General features: G+C 39.7%; 1 protein-coding gene across 1 annotated transcript in view; it reads right to left on the bottom strand.

Moving 5' to 3' along the window:
* Window positions 1-20,642, bottom strand: part of Brip1 (BRCA1 interacting helicase 1) — a 110,231-nt gene that overhangs the window by 29,551 nt on the left and 60,038 nt on the right. Inside the window, 3 exon segments of the mRNA XM_050119516.1 lie at window positions 7,618-7,739; window positions 9,682-9,841; window positions 19,130-19,291. Coding sequence (XP_049975473.1) covers window positions 7,618-7,739; window positions 9,682-9,841; window positions 19,130-19,291 — 444 coding nt within the window.

Genomic DNA, 20,642 nt, shown 5'->3' with positions numbered 1-20,642 from the left:
AGAACACAAGCAAGAAGAGATAATAAATGTAAGAAAAACTGTATCAAATGAATATTGGAAACCACTGGAGCTAGCAGCATCGAGTTCACGCCTATAATCCCATCAGTTTAGAGACTAGGCAGAAGGATTCTGAGTTCAAGATATGTAGTAAGACATGATACATTTATACACACACATATGTGTATATATATATATATAAAAACCTAAAATGTTAAAATTCAATTTATGAGCTCTACAGTCCAGATGCTAATGAAGTAGGGCATTGTTGCTGTCTAGATCCCTATTATATCCAAATTATCTTCTGAAATAAGAAGCTGGAGCTAACGCTCAGTGGGTAGTATTAGTCATTCAAGCCTGACAATCCAGCTTTGCGCCCAGGGACTCATAGAAGGTTGGACGTAGTGGCTTGCATCTGTAATCCCAACATTCTCACAGTGAGATGGGAGGTAGGGACACTGGAGACCAGCAACCCGGAGTACACGGCATAGCATCGCAGCAGAAACAAGACAGAAGGTAAGAGTCAACTTTCGAAAGTTGTCCTGACTTCCACACATGTGCCATGGTGTGCACACACATGCACAATTATACACACAATAAATAAAAACATAAAACCTGTAGAGACCTGAAAAGAAGGCCTTTAAAAAGTGAACATATTACTTTTAAGAGCTATCATTTTCTATTATTGTCAGTAATGCACTACTCAAAGCTCCTAACATGTGAACATGTGCGTATGGAAAAGGACATACAGAACCATAGCAGTTTGAAAACCAATGCTTTAGAGTAAAAGTAATAGAGACTTTGAGCTTTACAAAGTTAAAAAAAAAAAAAAAACCAAAAACCATTCTCTTCCCCTGCTCTTCAAAAACTTCAACTTCAGTTACGTTAAAGTAGATCTCACTCCAAATCCCACATAGAAAATACAGATGGGCAACTGATATATGATTACACAGAGAAGAGGAAGTTCAAACCGATGCACCCTCAGAGCCTCTTCTAAAAAATAAGCCACTAAAAGCACAGATGTGCCGATGGAACTGGAGGTTGAGGGACTAGTAGAGAAAACTGTAAGGAAATGCATGGTACAAAGATGAGGGAGAAGGTTGGGTATGTGCCACGAAGTTACGATTCTGTCTACTTGGAAGGCTGAGGCAGGATGGTTATGACTTCAAGGGTAGCATTGGCAACATAGCAAAATCCCTGTTCCTTATGGGAAAAATATGGATGTTGTGAGTAACACTCAGTGACGAGCACTTGCACGTGGGTTAGGTTACATCCCTAGAAATGCAAAACAAAGGGCACCACGTTTGAGGTTAGCCCTACATAGTGAGACCAGTCAGAAATGGGGGGGGGGGTTAGCGAGGGACCTGAGTTTGGATTCCTAGTACCGTCATCCAAAACAAAATAAAACCAAATACCAAAACCAACCACACAAAAAAGGACAGGCGGCAAGTGCTTGTAATTCCAGTTCTGGGAGACGGAAATGGAAGAATCTGAACATGTCTAACCAGTCAGTGAGAGACACATGCACGCACACACGCTACTATTGTAGATTGCTCATTTTAATTCATAATGTACATGTACGTGTGTTATATGTAAAGGAGTTGTGCAACTAAATTTTGCCTACAAGAAGCTATTTGCAACATGGATGCACTTTTGCCCTGTCACATCTGGCAGGTGAGGGCAGGAGATGGGCTGGCACACAGTGGGTTAAGGCAGAGGCTTGTTAAACATTCGAAAGGTTGACAGTGCCACGGTTGATAGACTCTGATATCAGGCTACACAGCTACCGAACTGACGCAGTAGGGAAAGTGAGTTACTGCGCAGCTCACTATAATCCTTGCACACTGCTTTTATGCCCTATGTTGGAAAGTGTTACAACTTCCATTTCCAAGGATTCAAGCTATTATGCATTTATTTACTGAAGGTCTCTATGAACTTGATCCTCCTGTTTCAGTCCCCAAGTTCTGGAATTGTAGGATTGTGCCACGTCTGTTTTTAATCAAAATATTAAATTCAGTCAAGAGTAGGAAGACTGATATTGTAAATAGCGACACATACTACAACCTATATTATCTGATCCATTACAATGTGTCTACTGGGAAAGCTTGAATGATAACTGTAGCCATCCACACGCCTGTAACTACAGCTCTAGAGGAAGTCGGACAGAGTGAACCAAGTGACTGACCCACCGCCTCTTGGTCTTTTGGCCAACATTGTGTAGTTAAAATTCATAACTCAAACTCACCTCTGAGGAACAAAATTACATTTACTTTTCGAGAAGTCAAAACCCAGTTCCAGAGTTCCCCTTGAGGGGGTGTTGGTAGTTATGCTATGTCAACAGATGAGTGTGGACACAAGAACCAATCAACCTCCCATGCCCCACGGTGACATGTAAGTCCAAGACTCTGACCTAGTTTGAGAGCAAAATCAATTTACAAAGCTCCTGTGCTTGCAAAAACACCAGAAAGAAAACAAATTTAGAATTTTTCACAATATCAAACATTATTCGTCTTCATTCCTTTAAGGAAAACTCAGACAGTTAATCCTGGGGATGTGGCTCTGTGGTAGTGCTTGCCTAACTCATGCAAATCCTGGGGTTGAGTTCTAGCATGGAGGGGGAGGGGAGAGAAGTCACTAAAGCAACTTACCTAGTTATTGTATGGATTCTCCTTTGATTCATTTGTCTTTCAAAGGGTAGTATTTTCCCAATTTTACTGTCCATTGCAAATATACAAGTGGTCAACTTCGGTTGCTTACTTAAACTATGTTTTTTAATTTAAGATATATTTATAAACTGCTTTTCAATATTTCTGGCCAAGGTATCCCCCCGCCCCTTTTAAGCTAGAAAGAGATTTTCTAAAGAGTAAGGTGTAAGTCACTGAAACTGAACTCATTTGGCCTAAGCATTTCTAACCATACTATCCTAAATGTTATGAGTTTAGACTACAGTCCTTTAAATTTCTCGACAGGCCGTCCCCCTGGGGAGCACATGCTGTTACTGGGTTTGGTCCAGGTGGGTTTCTCTATCAGATGCTACACTATAACCAGAACTCCACCCCACTCTGACTTTAGGCTCTGTTCCAGGACCTGGTTTCCCAAAATACAGAATCCAATCCCAAAACATGAAATTGCCATACAGAGCCCTAGGTGAGTTGACTTCCCAGGTGAGTTCACAGGCTGTTTGTCCCTGCTCCCCCAAACAGTTCTCACGACTGTATCCCCTGAGGACCCTGTTGTCCATTCTGCTCACCTATACCTTCTTCCCTTCTTTCCTGTGTCAGATTAAATACCACTTCCTCAGGAAGCCTTTCCCGACCCATAAAGATCTGCTGTACCGGTAATTCTCACGGTTCCTATGGCTTTCTTAGGCACAACCGTGACCGCTTTTACTGTCATGTCACTGTTCCTTCCTAGACTGAGATCTGCAGGATAAAAAGGGCAGTACTGTGCTCCCAGGACCCATGACAGCAGTTTGTGCTTCTAGCTAGGTAAAAAAGGAAGGCTGCGACATTATCATGGCTAGTTTTATAATCTGAATAGTTTTGTTGTAATCTGGTGTCCGTATGTACCTCACCAATTTGTGATGCGGGTGACCGAATTTTAATGCTACCATTTCTGTAGTTGTAATTATGTAGTGAATTTGTTTCAGATACACATTTAAAAGGTAGCTTTGTTATATGTGACTCAATTGCATTAAAAGAAAATAATGTTTTTCTTAGTTATGCTTCCTACCAGCCTCTACTCATAGAGAAGCCTGGGTTCCCTCTCACGCCCCTCATGTACTTCAGTCTAGTGTGCAGAAAGTTTTCTTTTAAACTATTATATGATTAAGTATGTTCTTACAGAAAGATCAGAAGCATCTGGGAAAGGTGGATATGAAAATAAAAATCCTCACTGGGAAAGTTAGCTTAATGCTCACCCTTCGCAGTGGCCCATTATCAACGTTTCATAGTGGGTTTCTTTATTTCCAAGTCCCTAAAGAATGAGTAATAAATTATGACTTGAACTAAACAAGTCACACTTGGCTCCAAAATGAAATTTCCCTACCTCTACTTTCTAGTCCCCAGGGTGGGAAGAGGAAATCCTGTCACAGCCAAAGAAGTCATAGTTTTGGCTCTAACATACATTTTCCTGTCTCTCTAAAAGCCAAGCTCTGCTAGCTAGACTGTAAAGTCTTAGGCCAGTATTTTAAGCTGTATTTAAATTTTTACCTCCATAATCTTCCTTAAACTTAAAAATTAGTACCGTAAAATTAACGTCATTGCCTTCTTTTTCTTACTCAAATCACTTTTCTAACTCAGACATGAATCTCAACTTTGAAAACTGTGAATTCAAATGAAAGACAGAAAATAATGCAGCGGTTAATCTGTTTCATTTCTATTAGAATACAGAAACTGTTTTTACCTATAGATGGCTTCCATTCAATTCTGTGTGACAAACAGTATTATAAAACCGCCAAGTTCTAGGTTAAAGTCCAGCAATTTGAAGCTGTTTTGGGGGATGCGTTTATGGGAATCATTGATCATGTTATTTCTCTTTATAGAAAAAGAGTATGGGAACACACTCTGGGGGACAAGTGAAGAGTCACACCTATATGTTCTCAGAGAGCAGGCAAGCGTATAGCGAGGAGTATGGGTTCCGGGACAACCACTCACTTGAAAGTAAAGTCTGCAAATAGGAAATACCTTTGGATACAGTGTATATAAAACAGCGGAACACAAAAAGGGCAAGAGTGAAGGATCTACAAAACAAAAAGCACAAGACATGGAAAACAAATCGCCAATGTTAAGTTCTTCCTCACTAAGAACTGTGTTAAATACAAACGGGTTAAACTCTGTAACTGACAGATTGGCAGGATGAATTGGGGGGCGGGGGGAAATTCTATCACAATTTGCTGTCTACAAATGACTAAATTTGATATAAGAAGTTGGAAATTTATTTTGTATTGAATATGAAAATCTATTCACCAAGGCTCATACACCTAAATTTAAATTTATATAAAAAAAAAACAAAAGAAAATATCTGTGGCAAACTTTTCATGACTTTGGATTTGCTAGCAACTTCCTAAAGCAGGAAGTAGTTTAACTGGATTTCACCAAAGTGTGAAAATTTTGTATTTCTTTTACACTCCATTGTGGTATACAAATAAAATATTTTTCAGTAACTGGTGCTGGCCAGTCACACTCTGTAATGTGTGATCTATAATAAATAATTATTGCTTCAAGTCTCTAAGGTTTAATTTGTCACACAGGACTGATCCAGACATATGACAATGTGAAATATACGTTCCTTTACATCTGATACTCCTGAAAAAGAAAATACTACTGGAGCTGGGGAGAGGGTAAAAACGTTTGCTATGCAGGCAAGAAGAGCTGGGTTGGAATGCCTAGCGACCATACAAAAAGCCAGGCGTGGCCACACATACCTGAAATCTAAATGTCAGGGAGACAGGTGGATGCCTAGAGCTCTGGGGCCAGTCAGCTAAAACAGTGAGCTTCAGGCTCAGTGAGAGACCTGTCTCAAGCAAGTAAGTCAGAGAGTGATAGAGAAGACTCCTGATGTCTTCTGTGGCTTCTGCGTATGCAGACACGGGCACATACACACATGTGCATATCCACCTTATGGCACCCAAAAGGGAGGGGAGGCAACTGACTGACAGAGAAAGAAAGCATTAACAACCCAAGTTCTGTATAACAAACAGGCCCATAATACATTTATTGACGGTAAACAAAATAAAAAGAAATTAAGGATTTTTCTTCTAAACATTTTTTAACTTTAAGAATTTTTGAAAAACAAGCAAAGAATATAACAAATACTTAAATGTTAAACATTTCTGAAACCTTTTTGGGAAAGGGAAAAGTATCTTTTGATACTATCTCTTCTTAAATGTAATGAGTATTGTAAGTCTGACATGAGATCTTTTGGGCTTCACTACTTTGTAGCTATTAATACTTAGTGTAGCCTAGTAGTAGCCATAAAATTTGTCATCTTTTCCATTTGTGAAGAATGTGTAGACTTAGAGTATGAGTACAAATGGAAAGAATCTGTTTAAGGGGAAATACATTTAAGATGCTAGAAGAATATGCAGTGTACGAGAGGAAAGAGGTTGTCCACATTTAACAAAAGTGCATCCACACAACCCTGCAGGGCCAGTGTAAAGCGGCAAGACATCAGTAGGCAACCACAACGGTGGGCCAACAGCAGGTGTACCAAAGCACACATCACCCCACAATGGTTGTCTGGGCAACACTAGCCATTTCAGAATAGCAGACACAGCCTAGCACGCTGGCAAAAGTAACAATGGTAGTTGCAGACAATAGAAGTTGTAAAGGCTAGCAAACTCTAGAAGAATTAGATCAGGAGGCACTGGATGACATACCCTCCTGAGGATGTAGAAATTCTGAAGAAGTTTAGATTTTTGGAAAACTCAAAGCTGATGAAATAATGTTATCCCCAAACTGTTCTACACTAGAGAATTAAAAGTAGCACATATAGTTTATAGTGCTTACTAACATACGAACAATAACGAAGGTAACTATGCTACTGAAAGAACTTGTATTTTGGCAGGATACCTTAGCTGGCTGTACGCCATGAGTAAGGATATAGATCATACTCAGTGGGTCAGCTCAGTGACTAGGAAGTGCCAAGTCTTGTTCTCTTATTGCTAGCACCTTCAAAAGCCAGTGGGAAACACAGAAAACTCTCCCTGAGATGCTACTGCCAGCTGTGGTGCTAACTTTGGGTGCTGACTTGACTACTTGACTAAGGGATGCCGAGGAAATCATTATGTCTAGGTCTGACCGTATGTCCAGGTATTGGTTTGTGGGTCAGCAAACTCAGTGAGGAAGACGTTCAGCTGTGGACCACAGGGAAGCAAATAAAGGCAAAGAAAGAAAGCTCTCTAGCTGTCCCTCTGAAGCTGACACATTTTCTGCTACAGTTAACTTTGGATGTTAGATTGTAAGTTCTTTGGCCTTGGGACCCTGAAACTTGCCAGGGCTGGGGAGGGGGGATGACCTTTGACCTTGGATGGGGCCACATCATCAATGCCTGTGATTCTAAGTCTTTCAGCTTCTTGAACTGAGCCATGCAATCAGCTTGCATTTGGCTTTTGCTGAACTTTTCAGCTAGCTCCTGTAACTGAATGAATATAGACACATGCAAGTACATACATGTATACACATACAAACACACACATGCACGTTCAATTTTGTTTTGTTTTTTTGAGACAGGGTTTCTCTGTAGCTTTGGAGCCTAGCCTGGAACTAGCTCTAGTAGACCAGGCTGGCCTCGAACTCACAGATACTGCCTGGCCTCTACCTCCTGAGTGCTGGGATTAAAGGCGTGCGCCACCACCGCCCTATGACTCAGAAGATTCTGATTGAGGCCAGAAGAAAACGGCTGGCTGTGCGTTCATCAAGTTCACAGGTGATACTGATGCTCCTGGTCAGAGGCTTCATTTTCAAATTCACTTTTATTGAACAAAACAATATGCTAAAATTGAGATTTCCTCCTAAAACACTCTCATTCACTCAGATTCCCCAGAGGATTCAGGTAAACCATACAGTGAACTCTACATTAAGTACACGGACGGAGCGCCTCAAGGCTCTTATGACTTACCTGAAGATCTTTCACATTTGGGAAAGGAATTCCTACTGTTATGACGGCACGGGCATTATCATCTGAGAAATCCAGACCCTCGCTCACTTTGCCGCGACAAACTGCGATGAGAAGGGCTCCATCTTAAGCAATAGGAATTAAATATTTTAAAAAACATACCCAAAATTCTCAGAAATTGCTTATTCTTGTCATAAGTATTTTCAGTAAATTTAAAGCAACATGGGATTGCTTTATGAGACACAGTTTTTAAATCTCCTTATCTTTAACTAAATAAGGAAACAAAATTAGATAGAAATGGTAGCAAATCAAACCGTGTGTTTTTAAAGATACTTATAGCCAGTCGTGGTGGCGCCTATCTTTAATCCCGGCACTCGGGACACAGAGGCAGGCAGATCTCTGTGAACTCGTGGCCAGCCAGATCTACAAAACACAAAGCAAGTTCCAGGACAGTCAGGGTTGTTACACTGAGAAACCACATCTAGAAAAACCAAAATAAAATAAAGTATGCTCAGAAGCTCAGAAGCAGGAGCAAATTAAACTGAATAAGCATTAAATAAAGAAACTGAAATCCAATCACTACTTTTACCAGCATGAATGCAGCCCCCTCTTTGTAGCAATCCTCCTGTAGCAGCCTCTGGGATCCTGTGTCTGGAGTCTTTGCTTGTTTCTGTTTTTTTCTGAGACAGTACTCAGTACGTAAGCCATACTGGTCTTGAACTCTCATTCCCCTATCCCTTTGCTCCCCAAGAACTGAGATTCTCACTCTCTCATACTTGTCTCATAATCTTGTCTTTAAGATGTATTTACATTTGTTGTTCTTGCAGAGAACTCAGGCTGTTTCTAACCCTCACATGGTACCGCAAGCTGCCTGGAACCACTGTTCCAGAGGATTTGGTGCCCTGGTGCAGGAGAATTGTCTGTATTCTGTCAATCATGTTTTAAATAAATGCTGATTGGCCAGGCAGAGAGTATAGGTGGGTCAACCAGACAGGAAGTAGAGGCAGGGCGATAAGAACAGGAGAATTCTGGGAAGGAGGAAGCCCATTGCTCCCGAGTCCTGCCCAGACCACTGAAGAAGCAGGATGTGACCTGCCCTGCTGAAAAAGGTACTGAGCCATGTGGCTAAGGATATGGGTTAATATAAGTTATAAGAGCTAATACAAAACCTGAGCTAATGGGCCAATCAGTTTATATCTAATGTAGACTCTCTGTGTTATTTTCTCTGGGACTAAACGGCTGGGGGACCTGGCAGGACAGAAACCCCAAAAAGCAGGCCCTCATGTTACAGAATGGCACCCAACCAAATGTTACAGTGCCCTCTTCTGACCTCCTTGGGCACTGTGTACACATGTGATATACACACATATACTCAGGCCCATATGCATAAGATTATAAAATATAGCTTTAAAAACTTATTAACAACTATGTTACAGTACCTTCATTGTTGCATTGTTCCTAAATTACTGCTATGATCACTCATCAAACTCTCAAATGTGGAAACTGAGTCCTCAGTTACTTTCTGCTGTTTGAGACAGGGTCTTAAACACAGGCCAGCCTGCACATACCACCGTCCTTCCTGACTTCTGAGTGCTGAGATGACAGTCAAACACCACACTACTCCTGGTGTTTTAAGAACCTAAGTTTAATTCTGGAAGCAGAGCTAGGTGGATCTCTGAGAGCTTGAGGCCAGCCTGGTCTACAGAGTGAGACCCTGTTTCAAACAACACGAACAAAACAAAGCATGTTATTTGGTAAGCTATAAGCACCGACTATATTACCTGTGTAAAACCTACAGACCTTACTTGGTCAGTGAGGAAGATATTTATACCTACCCTACCTTCCTTCTTGCACAAAATATTTCAGGAAGTAGAAGGTGGCTTAATATCTGAATATATATGTTCTTTTTATTTAACCTACTTTCTATTTACCTAAGACTATAAAATATAATTTTCCCAAGTACAATTCACTTAAAAAGACAATATAAAATGACAAATTAACAGCACCAAATTCCACTTGCTTTATAGTTTAAAAAGCCTTTTCACTAACCATAAGATTTCCTATTACCTTTTTCTCCTTTGAACTTGATGGCATCATAGTACACCTGCAGCAATTCATCAAAATCAGTTTTTTCTCCTCTTTGGGGTTCTGCAATGACCGTCTTCACTGACTCCAAACTATGCCATAAGCCAGTGGAAACCCAACGTTCTCTTAACTTCTCTAATAGCTAAAAGAAGATGGAGAAAATTTATTCTGCAGTTTAGCTGAACAAAGACTTTTATTTGTAAATTACAAATACTAGAATAAAAAAATCAAATTTTAACCTGTATCATAATGAACACACATTCTAATAATGTATGATTTGATTAAAAATAAGAGACAGTGAAAAGCCCTACCTTAAAACAATCTTAAAAACATGGATGAGAGCAGAATACAATAAAATGTATGCATCACAGCAAGATGAACACTGGGAAATACATCAACAGCTTGAATATATGTCATTTTAATATATCTAAACATAGAGTTAGGCATTATTTCCAATATGGTAGAAAATTAAATACAGCAAATGAAAACAAGCAAAAATGAATACAGAACTAGGTAAATAAAAAAAGACAATGGTCAGCTGTAGAGGCAACACTTCAAAGTGAACTGTTTTAACCGCGTGTGAATGTCGTGAGCTCTGCCGCACTGTGGACTAGTTGTCACAGTGTCACTAGGTACCAAGGAACCAACTGAAACTCTCAAACAAAGCCTCATTTGTTTTCTTAAGACAACTTATTGTTCTTAGAAACAAAATTTAAAAGAACATAAACCAAATTTTCTATTACTGCTATTTACTCAATGATTAGGGTTGATCAATAACTTAATTTCCCCATAACATTATATTATAAGAGTCAGAGGACTGTCATTACTGAAAGTATTTTCTATTTGCAATGCCTCATGAATTGGTTGCTAGAATTTGATTTTTTTAATATGCACTGTTTTGAAGTAAAAGTCTTGTGTTAGGAGCTAGACAATAAGAAAACCTTCTTGACAAATTCAGAACAATTTGTGTAGGGAGGGGTCAAGATGGGTTTTTATTTGGTGGGAAAAGATTGATATTTAAAAAAAATCAATGAAGTATAGAACAACATTAAATTACTTAAATTTCTCTACGGAATAGCTATGTAGAATTGGATAAAAGTACCATCTCTAGAGTAAAGAAAACCAAATGAACTGTCCTACAAGTTTCCATAATTGCTGATACTTAAATGAATTTAATACAATGATATGCCATTTCCTTGCAAATATAATATTTAATCATTGATTTCTTGACTCAGAGATAACAACAATTACCAAACTTCAGGTCATAAATGCTCTAAGGTCTTGACCAAACTCACTCTACTCAAGCAATACATGTATACATGATGTGCACTTAGATTAGAAGAGGTCTACCGGAAAAAAAAAAAAAGCTTAAGAAATAACAAAGCAACTTAGTGAGACTGTGTCTCAAAATAAAAAGTAAGAAAAGGGCTGGGGATAAGGCTCAGAGGTAGAGTGTTTGCCTGCCGTGTTCCAAGATTTTATGTCCAACCTCTCATACCACAAACAAAACAGGAGAGTAGTGTTAAAACTTGTCTGAAAAATAAGGCACTGAGCTTGCTGATATACCTGAGTTTATTGACTCCATGTGATTTTTAAACAAAAATGTCAGAGTAACATAATTATATGACTAAGATTGTAATTCAGACAGTAGGCGAGAGAAAATAGGAGAACCAGAGCACTCCAAACATAGATCTCATCTTCCCAGTTTGCACTAAAACCTTATTGTTAGTGAAAAGTTTATCAGAAGGCAGAGGCAGGCGGATCTCTGTGAGTTGGAGGCCAGTCTGGTCTACAGAGCAAGTTCCAGGATAGGCTCCAAAGCTAAGGAAAAAACCTACTACAAGGTTGTCCACCTGAACATTCCCCCAGCTATCAAAATTGTTCTCTTCCTTCCATCCCTCCTTGACTTTTGTTCAACATCACTTTCTCAAACTTTCCTAAATCATCCTGTCAGAATTATAAACCATCACTTATATAACCAGAATTCTTTTTCCCCTTCTCAAACTGTCTCAGACCCCTTGAGCTGCTATAACAAAACGCCACAGACTAAGTGACTGAACAACAGAAATGGATTTTTCACAGTCCTAGAGAGGGAAAAGGGTTCTCTTCCTGTCATGTAGATGGCCTCCTTTATTCCATGTCCTCACATGGCCTTTTATCTGTGCCTACGCAGAGGAGAGCAATGGGCTCTCTAGTGCCTTTTGGTGCAAAGACACAAATGCTATGAGACCAGGTCCCATCCTCAAAGTCTTCGTATAACCTTAAGTACATCCTTAGAGGTTTGCCCCATCTTCAAATGTAACCAGTCTGGAGGTTATAGCTGCCACATAGGTTTGTTAGCACACACAATTCAAGTAATAACATTATCTAACATATCCTTATCTTTTTATACCCAGTTTAACTTCAACTTCTCATCCCTGGAAATGTCAGGAAAGCAACTAACTTTCTTTTATGTTTAGTTCTTTGGTGATTGTCTAATACTAGAATACATCACATGTAGAAAATGCTCAATAAATACAATAAACGTGTTAGATGAACTTAATAATCAACAAAGTTCAAACCAATGGCCAATCAAGGAAGATAAAGAATGGCAAAAACAAAAACAAAACAAAACTAACAAAAATCCCACAACTACAAAACCTGGGGCCAAAGTCTTCTACGAAAGATTATTCAGTGATAGTAAGATGACAAGAGACGGAGGGGAGAAGTGATACATTAGAGGACACGAACGCAGACTGGGGGTTTGCTGGTGAGGTCCATTAGCCTTCCCCTCCCTTCTCTTTACTCCATCCCCTTTTTCCCAGCTTCTTCTTCCCCAGCCCTCGGCTCTCCTCCTTTTCTGCTCCCACTGCAGGAGACCCTCAAAGGGCATGTGTGCACAGCTTGTTTCCCTCTTGTCCAGAGTGACTGGATGCACAACTCGGTTGCTACGGTCTCTTAAATATCACAGCTAGGTACCTAGCAATCAAACAGCTTAAAGGAAAGTACTTGGACACAGACCTGCCTCTGTTTTTCAGGCTTACTACATGAGAAAAAACACAAGTATTTCTAAGCTATTTTTATAGGTCATAAAAAGTAAATGCTAGTCATGTTCGGAGACGAGCTGACACACAGTGACAGAGATGATTTAGTTTAGCAATTGCTGTCCACATTACTTGGATTCATTAGCCTTAGAGGCAGGTTTTTGAAAAAGTCACATCTCACAAATTAAAAGAATACTCTGGAATGCCTGTGTCTTATCTGGATATTGTCATTTCACTTTTTCAAGCTTCTTAAAACCAGTATGTCACCAGGGAGGCAATAAGTCAGAATCCTGCATTTGTCCGATGTCCGTAGCTTTTACAGACCAGATGTTCAGAACATTAATAACGCACTAACCCAGAGTCTCTTTTTGAAACTTTAGAAAGTGCAAATTGCATTAAGACCTCTCTGCCCTCATTACTGGTATTGTTACAATCCTAGCCCTTTGGAAAATGGTTTTTGGCATGTGTTTCTCTTCATAATTTTGCCATTTACTCACTTTAATAGCCAGTACTCAAGTCTTAATGTATTTAATAGTCCTGCCTAAATAGACTATCTCCTATAATCCTATTCACATAATTTGTAATCATATTTTTCCATCTGAGGATGATTCTTTGCTATTCATTTCATGAGGTATTAATATTTGAGAAATATATTCTTTCATCCAGGTGATATATATCTATGAATGGTAGGTTAGAAATAAGAGCATTTTTAAATACTAATAAAAATGAAAAATTAGTAGTTTTTCTAAATAACATCTTTAGTTAATGTAAGATGAGCATAGCCTTAATGTTCAGTATTCAAATATAAACTATAAAAAGACCTAAAACATTTGACTTAGTACTCTGACTTCAACATCTCAGGGTTAAACTACATGAATACTCTCACAGTCAGTAGTACACCTGGAGAAAGAATCTGGGTAGATACCACCCTGAAATGAATACAAGGTTCACTGCAGTTTTGGCAACCTGAACAGAAACAAAAGATCCTGAAATTCTCTGAAAAAGAGTATTCTTCTTACTAGTGGGTTAAAAGCCCAAGGAATCTGAAGATGTCAGAGCTGCACTACTGAGAACAACCGATTTTATACTCACAGATACATAGGAAAGCATAATAGTTACAATGTGAACCTAAAAACCAAACAGTACTTAAGAAGTAATTCATTTAGTTCAAGGGACAATCTAGTTAATTAAAATTTCTTGAACAGAAACTAGGAACTTATAGCTATTTGTGCATGGAAAAAAATTTCTAACTTTGAAAAATGGATTCCGAACTTTTGTTGACTTACCAACACCGATGAACAGAAGATTCGTTAATGCATGGATTGAGCATTTAATTAAGAATGTATATGTTTGACCATTTTTGTTATTTTAAGAAGTGATGGCTTAGCAAACGCTGGATGAAATATGGATGTATAAATTTATTCACACAAAAATCAACCGTGTGTTTGGTTCTGTGAGATTAAGTACAATCCCCTCCCAAATCAACTGTATTTCTAAACTCCTGTAAAAAGACAAGAACTAATGTTAACTAGAATGTGATGCCAGAGCTACATTGTGAGAACCAACACAGACTACAGACTGAGAAAAACAAAGGAGCAAGAAGCAAATACTGCAATGTTTCCTAAGGTCCACTGTCAGATACCGCTAGGCTGAATCTGCTGCAAACCTGAACTACGCAAGCTGTAGGGGCAATACGTGGAAAAGCTTCATTTACAATGTAGAAGATTGTAACAAAAATACTGACAACATGTGACAGGAAACAGGTGAGGAAGCATGGAAGCATCACACCAACACAGAGACTCACAGACCACAAAATGCATCAGCAAGAGAAAAAAACAAAGTTTCTACAAAATAACCAGAACAAATCAGAAAATGACAGCAGTTGGTCCTAACCTACTGTGAGGGGTAGAACATACATGTCTCCCAAGGGCTCAGCAGCTGAAGGCCTGGTAGGCAGCGTGTAAGGCAGCATGGCTTATCTAGAAGAAGTAGGTCTCTCCTTTACAACCTTGAAGAGCATGCTGGGTCCCCGAGACCTTATTTTCCTTGTGCCCGGTTTCTAGATGCCATGAGGTGAGTTTTCTACCAAGTGTTTCTACCACAAGGCCTTGCCGCAGGCCTAAGAGCAGTCTCGCAGAGTGGCCACAGACTAAAGCCTCTGAAAGCATGAGCTTTTCCCTCTGTAAAATACTTCCTCTCAGGTATTTCATCCAATGATAGAAAGCTAACACAAGTACCAATAATTACCATGAATACAAAGAATCCAACTATATAGCAAAAAGTCATAGAGAATAAATACATAAAATATATATCCTAGGGCTCAGTATGATGGTGCATGCCTTTAATCCAACATTCAGAAGGAAGAGACAGGCAGCTCTCTGTGGGTTCAAGGTCCTGTTTTTTTTTTTTTTTAAAGAAGCTAAAAGGAAAAACCCCTAACTATATGCTCCATAGAAGAGAATTACCTCCCCTGAAAGGACATATAAAAATAAGGAAGGCATGCAAAAAGACCCCCCCCCTCCAAGGCTCAGAAAGAATGCAAGCACCAGATACAGTGGATGAATACAGGGAAACAGTATCCTCTAGACACACAGGGCAGCTATACATGTGAACTGAAGTTGTTCGTCTTTGCTAAGAACATAAACCTATATATAGAAAACTCTAACACCACTAACAAAACAAAAACCCTAAAAAGTAAGTTAAAAAAAATTAAAGTTGCAGGATATAAAATCAACATGCAGAAATCTGTAGTATGGGCTGAAAGGGACGTAGAGACAGAGTTTGCCTGACTAACATGTGCAAAGTCCTGGGTTCTATTCTAATACAATGAAAAGAAAAACATCTGTGATGTTTCCATATGCTAACAATGATCTATAAAAATGGAAGGAAGGAAACAATAAAGAAACTTTTTACTGACCAGAGAGCCAACTTATAGATTTGAAAGGAAAAAAGTTGCATCCACTAAGGGCTTAATAATCAAAATATATTCCCAATACAACAAAATAAAAGCAGAAAGAGGAAAGAAGGAGGAAGAAAAGGAAATGAGAGGGGAAAATTTAAAATGAGGGGAATAAAAAGAATTTGAGAAAGAAAGGGGAAAAAGAGGCAAAAAGAAGTCAAACAGACAACTGGAGGCCAACAAGAGAGACCCAGATGGGATACACAACCTTCAGAGATGGAAACAGGGGAGATGGGAGATGAGGGTCATGGGATCAAGGTGAGGGACCTAGGTCCCAGTTCCTGCTTCATAGTCCTGGCTGACAGTCTGGGTCTCTAGCGGGCTCAGAACTCAGACTGGGGACTGGGCGGGCATACAACTAGGACTTCCAGTTGGTAGTCAGTAGGTGGGATGTATCAGTGAGGTTCCCAGCAGCCTGGGTGAGAAGTTCCAGGAACAAAGGATCAATCTTCGAAGCCCCGAGGCTACCCCTTAACCAAGCTATTTTAATTATTTACCAAAATGTGGTTTGTGTTCACCAACTATTTTCCAGTGACCACAGGAATGAACACAAGTATGCCAAAGTCTGTGGTTAGGTAGCAGGTAAGTTGAACAACTACTACGCCTAACCTCTAATTGCACAACCACCTTACCACAACCCTAAGGTCTTAACACCATAAAGAGTTCTACTTAACACAGAAGCGGTGTTCTACCTATAGAAATGTCAAACATCTAAATGATAATAATAAAACTTGGGTGTAGCAATTTGTCTTTTAGTTTAGCTTAAAAATGGCATTGTAAATTTCTCAACATAAAAACTTAATGCTAATAGTTGGGCAGTGGTGGCCTTTAATTCCAGTCACTCGGGAGGCGGAGGGAGAGGCAGGCGGATCTCTATGTGATCTCTGTGAGTTCAAGGCCAGCCTGGTCTACAGAGCTAGTTCCAGGACAGCCTCCAAAGTTACAGAGAAACCCTGTTTCAAAAAAACAAACAAACCAAAACAAAAAACCTTAATGCTAAATAGTAACACATATAAAAACTCTTAATAGAGACTGAACAGAAAAACTTCATTTTATTCTTTACTTAACATTCAATGGTGAATGAGGAGAGGTCTGAAAACTGGTGCCCTCTCCTGCCCTTCTTGGGTACCAGGAACACACGTGATACACAGATGCAGACAAAGCATTCAGAGACAAAAATAAATCTAAAAAATGTTACTAAAATATACATAAGACAAAACAAAAAGGAAATCATTGTGTGTCAGTAGAAAGAAAGAAAGAAAGAAAGAAAGGAAGGAAGGAAGGAAGGAAGGAAGGAAGGAAGGAAGGAAGGAAGGAAGAAAGAAAGAAAGAACGAACGCACCACCAATAATGGAACAAATAAGCGAGGGGAAAGACAGAACCAAGGAAACGGAAAAATGGCTAAAGTAACTCGGAGTGGTGACCCACACCTTTTATCCCAGCCTAAAGAGGCAGAGGCAGACAGATCTCTGGGAGTATGAGGTCAGCCTGGTCTACAGAGTTCAAGACAGCCAAGGCTATACAGTGAGACCCTTTCTTCCCTAAAAACAAACAAACAAACAAACAAACAAATAAACAAAGGCCGAGCTCCTTTCTTAATTACTACTGCTCCTTTCTTAATTACTACTAATGCTTCTGTATAAACATAGTAAACTTTACAATCAAAATACATAGACAGAACTGGTTTAAACCACCATGGTCTATCCATCTGGTGATGACCAAAGATCCATGTTAGATCAAAAGACATAAAGACTTAAAGCCTTGGGATGTAGCTCATTGAAATAATGTTTGCCTAGCGTGCACAAAGCTCTGGGACTGCCCCCAGTGTAATGAAGAAGGGGCAGGAGGAGGAGAAAGTACTACAATTCCTTCTGGCCAGATGCATGAAGCAAAACAATGAGCAACAAAGGATGCTTAGATTCATTTTACCAACATGAAGAAGAACAAGTTGCCTGTAAGAATAAAAGTAACATATAAACAGTACTCTCATATAAACATTTTTTAAGAAAATGTAAACATTTATTGAAAATGTCTTAGAGAAAACAAACACATAATCCCTAAGCCTGATCTCATGACTGCTGCTCTCCAAAGGTCCACTCCACACATTAGAGCCACCACACAGTTGTTAAAAAGTTCAAACCAGCTTTCCTCCCGGCTACCCCAACCCCACTCATCTCTGGCCAGTTCCTTCATCTCTTTACCGATCATTTTTTAATGCAAGAGTGATCTTATGTCTTTGGGGTTTTTTTCCCCTTTCATTTTGAATGCCTGGTGATGTGGGAGTGACTTCTTTCTAATCTGTTGCTTTCATTGGTTAATTAATAAAGAAACTGCCTAGGCCCATTTGATAGGCCAACCCTTAGGTGGGTGGAGTAAACAGAACAGAATGCTGGGAGAAAGAAGCTGAGTCAGGAGTTGCCATGATTCTCCCATTCCAGACAGACGCAGGTTAAGATCTTTCTTGGTAAGCCAGTTCATGGTGCTACACAGAATATTAAAAATGGGTTAGATCAATATGTAAGAGCTAGCCAATAAGAGGCTGGAACTAATGGGCCAGGCAGTGTTCAAAAGAATACAGTTTCCGTGTAATTATTTTGGGTAAAGCTAGCCGGGTGGCAGGAAGTGGCCCGCCGCTCCTTCTACAGCCTGGGTGGAGGTGAACCAGAGGAAAAAATACAAGGTTAAGAGACACAGGAGCGCACCTGTGACATCTGGGTGGTTCTGAGCCATAACTGGTGCTAGGGATCAACCAAGGGCCTCTGAGGCAATATATTAAAACTCATTCCTGATCGGTTCATGCAAAACCAGCACTCAGGGACCTAAGCAGGAGGAGTGTCAAGGGTTTAAGATCAACCTGAGCTATGGAGAACTTCTCTCAAAGAAACAATGATATCTTTGGATCACAAACATTATTCGTGTACCATTTTCCTAGTATTTTAGAAAATGAGTTAATTTTGACAGCATTAGAGTCCACTTGGAGTCAACACAACTCACACACCAAGTCAATGCAGAAAACAAAAAATTATTTTTGCTACTGATTGGTCTGAGTCGCAGGACAGACTCAGAAGCTGAACTGCGAGTCCCAAGCCAGAATGTTACAACACTTTTATACAGGAAAACCCCAACAACATCTAAGCCAAGTTACGGTTGCATTTTTCTATCAGCCAGGATTCAGGGATAGGGGACTTTCCGAGGAACACTGATCTATGTGGTAATAAATAACATTTTATAGTCAAAAAAAAAAAACTTATCTTTCCTAGTGAGACTTTTAAGTGAAGCAGTAATAAAACAAAAAGGCAACAATTGTCACAAATATAATAACATGATACTGGAAGAATCGTAATTGCTTCTCACTCTAGAAATTTATTGTGGTAATCCCACATCTCTTTTAGAGGCAAATTAATTAATTAATTAAATAAAAACTAACAAATAGTAAACACTTCCTTACCTTGTAGGATGGCAGAAAGCACAGAATCCCTTGGCTCACAGTCTGGCACACAGAGAACAGAAGCATCCCCACTTCGTCCTGGAACTCAAATGTTTCGGTATGCTGGAAGGTAGCACAGAGATTCCGGCCCTTAGGGCCTGAGCCAATAGCACCAACCCAAACCTAGAAAGGAATATTTTAGTATTAGCGTTATGCCTAAATAAAGCTGGAAAATTAATATTTAGTTCGCAGTGATTTCAGGAAAAGATGACCAAACAAACTTAACAGAAATTTATTTTGAACCTGGAAGCCTTTAATACCTTTAATTAATTGAATACAATTGGGCTGGTACCTATCTAAAATCCTAACTCTTGAATATCATTGTAATCCTCACAGTAACTGCAAAGATACGACCATCAGCAACTCCAGTTCCAGGGGATCCCACACCCTCTTCCGTCCTCTGCAGGCACATGGCATACTTACACATCCAGGCAAACACTCGCACACATAAACTTTAAAAAAAAAAAAAGTGCATGTACGGTTAATCCTGGTTATCTCTTGGCTGGATCGGGAACTAACTAAACACAAGCCGCTGGGCACTCCTGTGAAGGACTTGCTTGGCCAGATTATTTGAAGCAGGACGACCCATCCTTATTGTGAATGGCAACGTGACATGGTTGTCTGGCAAGTTCATCTATCCTGTTGCTGCGGCATTCCTTCACTGATATTAGTCACGTTCTCCAGGGTTCTAATGTAGACCCAAACAGCAGCTCTCTAGGAACCGAGACCTTTGGCTCCAGACTGGGACTACTGAGATGTCCAGTCATGGATGTGTGAACTGCCAGATTCACAGCCTCTCGGTGTGAGACAACTATTGCCAGACTACCTGGACCACACCTGTGAGTCCATCTGCACTCCCCCCTTTAAAAATAGTCATTTTTAGCAATTAATACAGACTGTGGTACCAGGAGTAGGTTTAGAGAAACAGGATTTCAGGATGAATTTCTCTAGTGGGTTGGTGGTATCTGAGGCTGGCTAACCAACTCACTGAAGCCTACAGTTACCACAGGCTCGGCTGGTGGCATGGAAAGCACTGACGTCCATCTATAGTAAGGATATCATCTATAGTAAGGATATCATCTATAGTAAGATGGTGTGGACTATCTAAAGACCTTACTGGGGTACACATGACTCATCTCCTGACTTACCTCCTGTGAGGAACAAGGAATTTAGTGACTCTACACATAAGACTTTTGACAATTTGTAGAAAAATAAAGAAAACAATGCTGGCTGGTTGCTTTGAGCATCTCTGGATAAAGTGACAAAGGAGAAGAATGAGCTTGGTGATAAAATTAAATTAACTGGTTCCAGATGTGCATAAACAATTGAAAAGTTTCTTAGTGTGACTGGAGGTGAATCTTTTCCCTCTCAACCACAGTGCTTGTTGTCATAATCAAACCCAAGTCCTCATTAGATTGGCACATGTAACAAAACAAATGTATGGCCAGTCTGGAAGGCCGTCGGCAGTTAAACT

Source organism: Alexandromys fortis, unplaced genomic scaffold (assembly GCF_014885135.2).
Source record: "Alexandromys fortis isolate MF-2015 unplaced genomic scaffold, M_Fortis_MF-2015_v1.1 scaffold_173, whole genome shotgun sequence".
Classification (NCBI taxonomy): Eukaryota; Metazoa; Chordata; class Mammalia; order Rodentia; family Cricetidae; genus Alexandromys; species Alexandromys fortis.
Note: the sequence above shows the minus strand (reverse complement) of the source record. Positions and strands in the feature narration are given on the sequence as shown.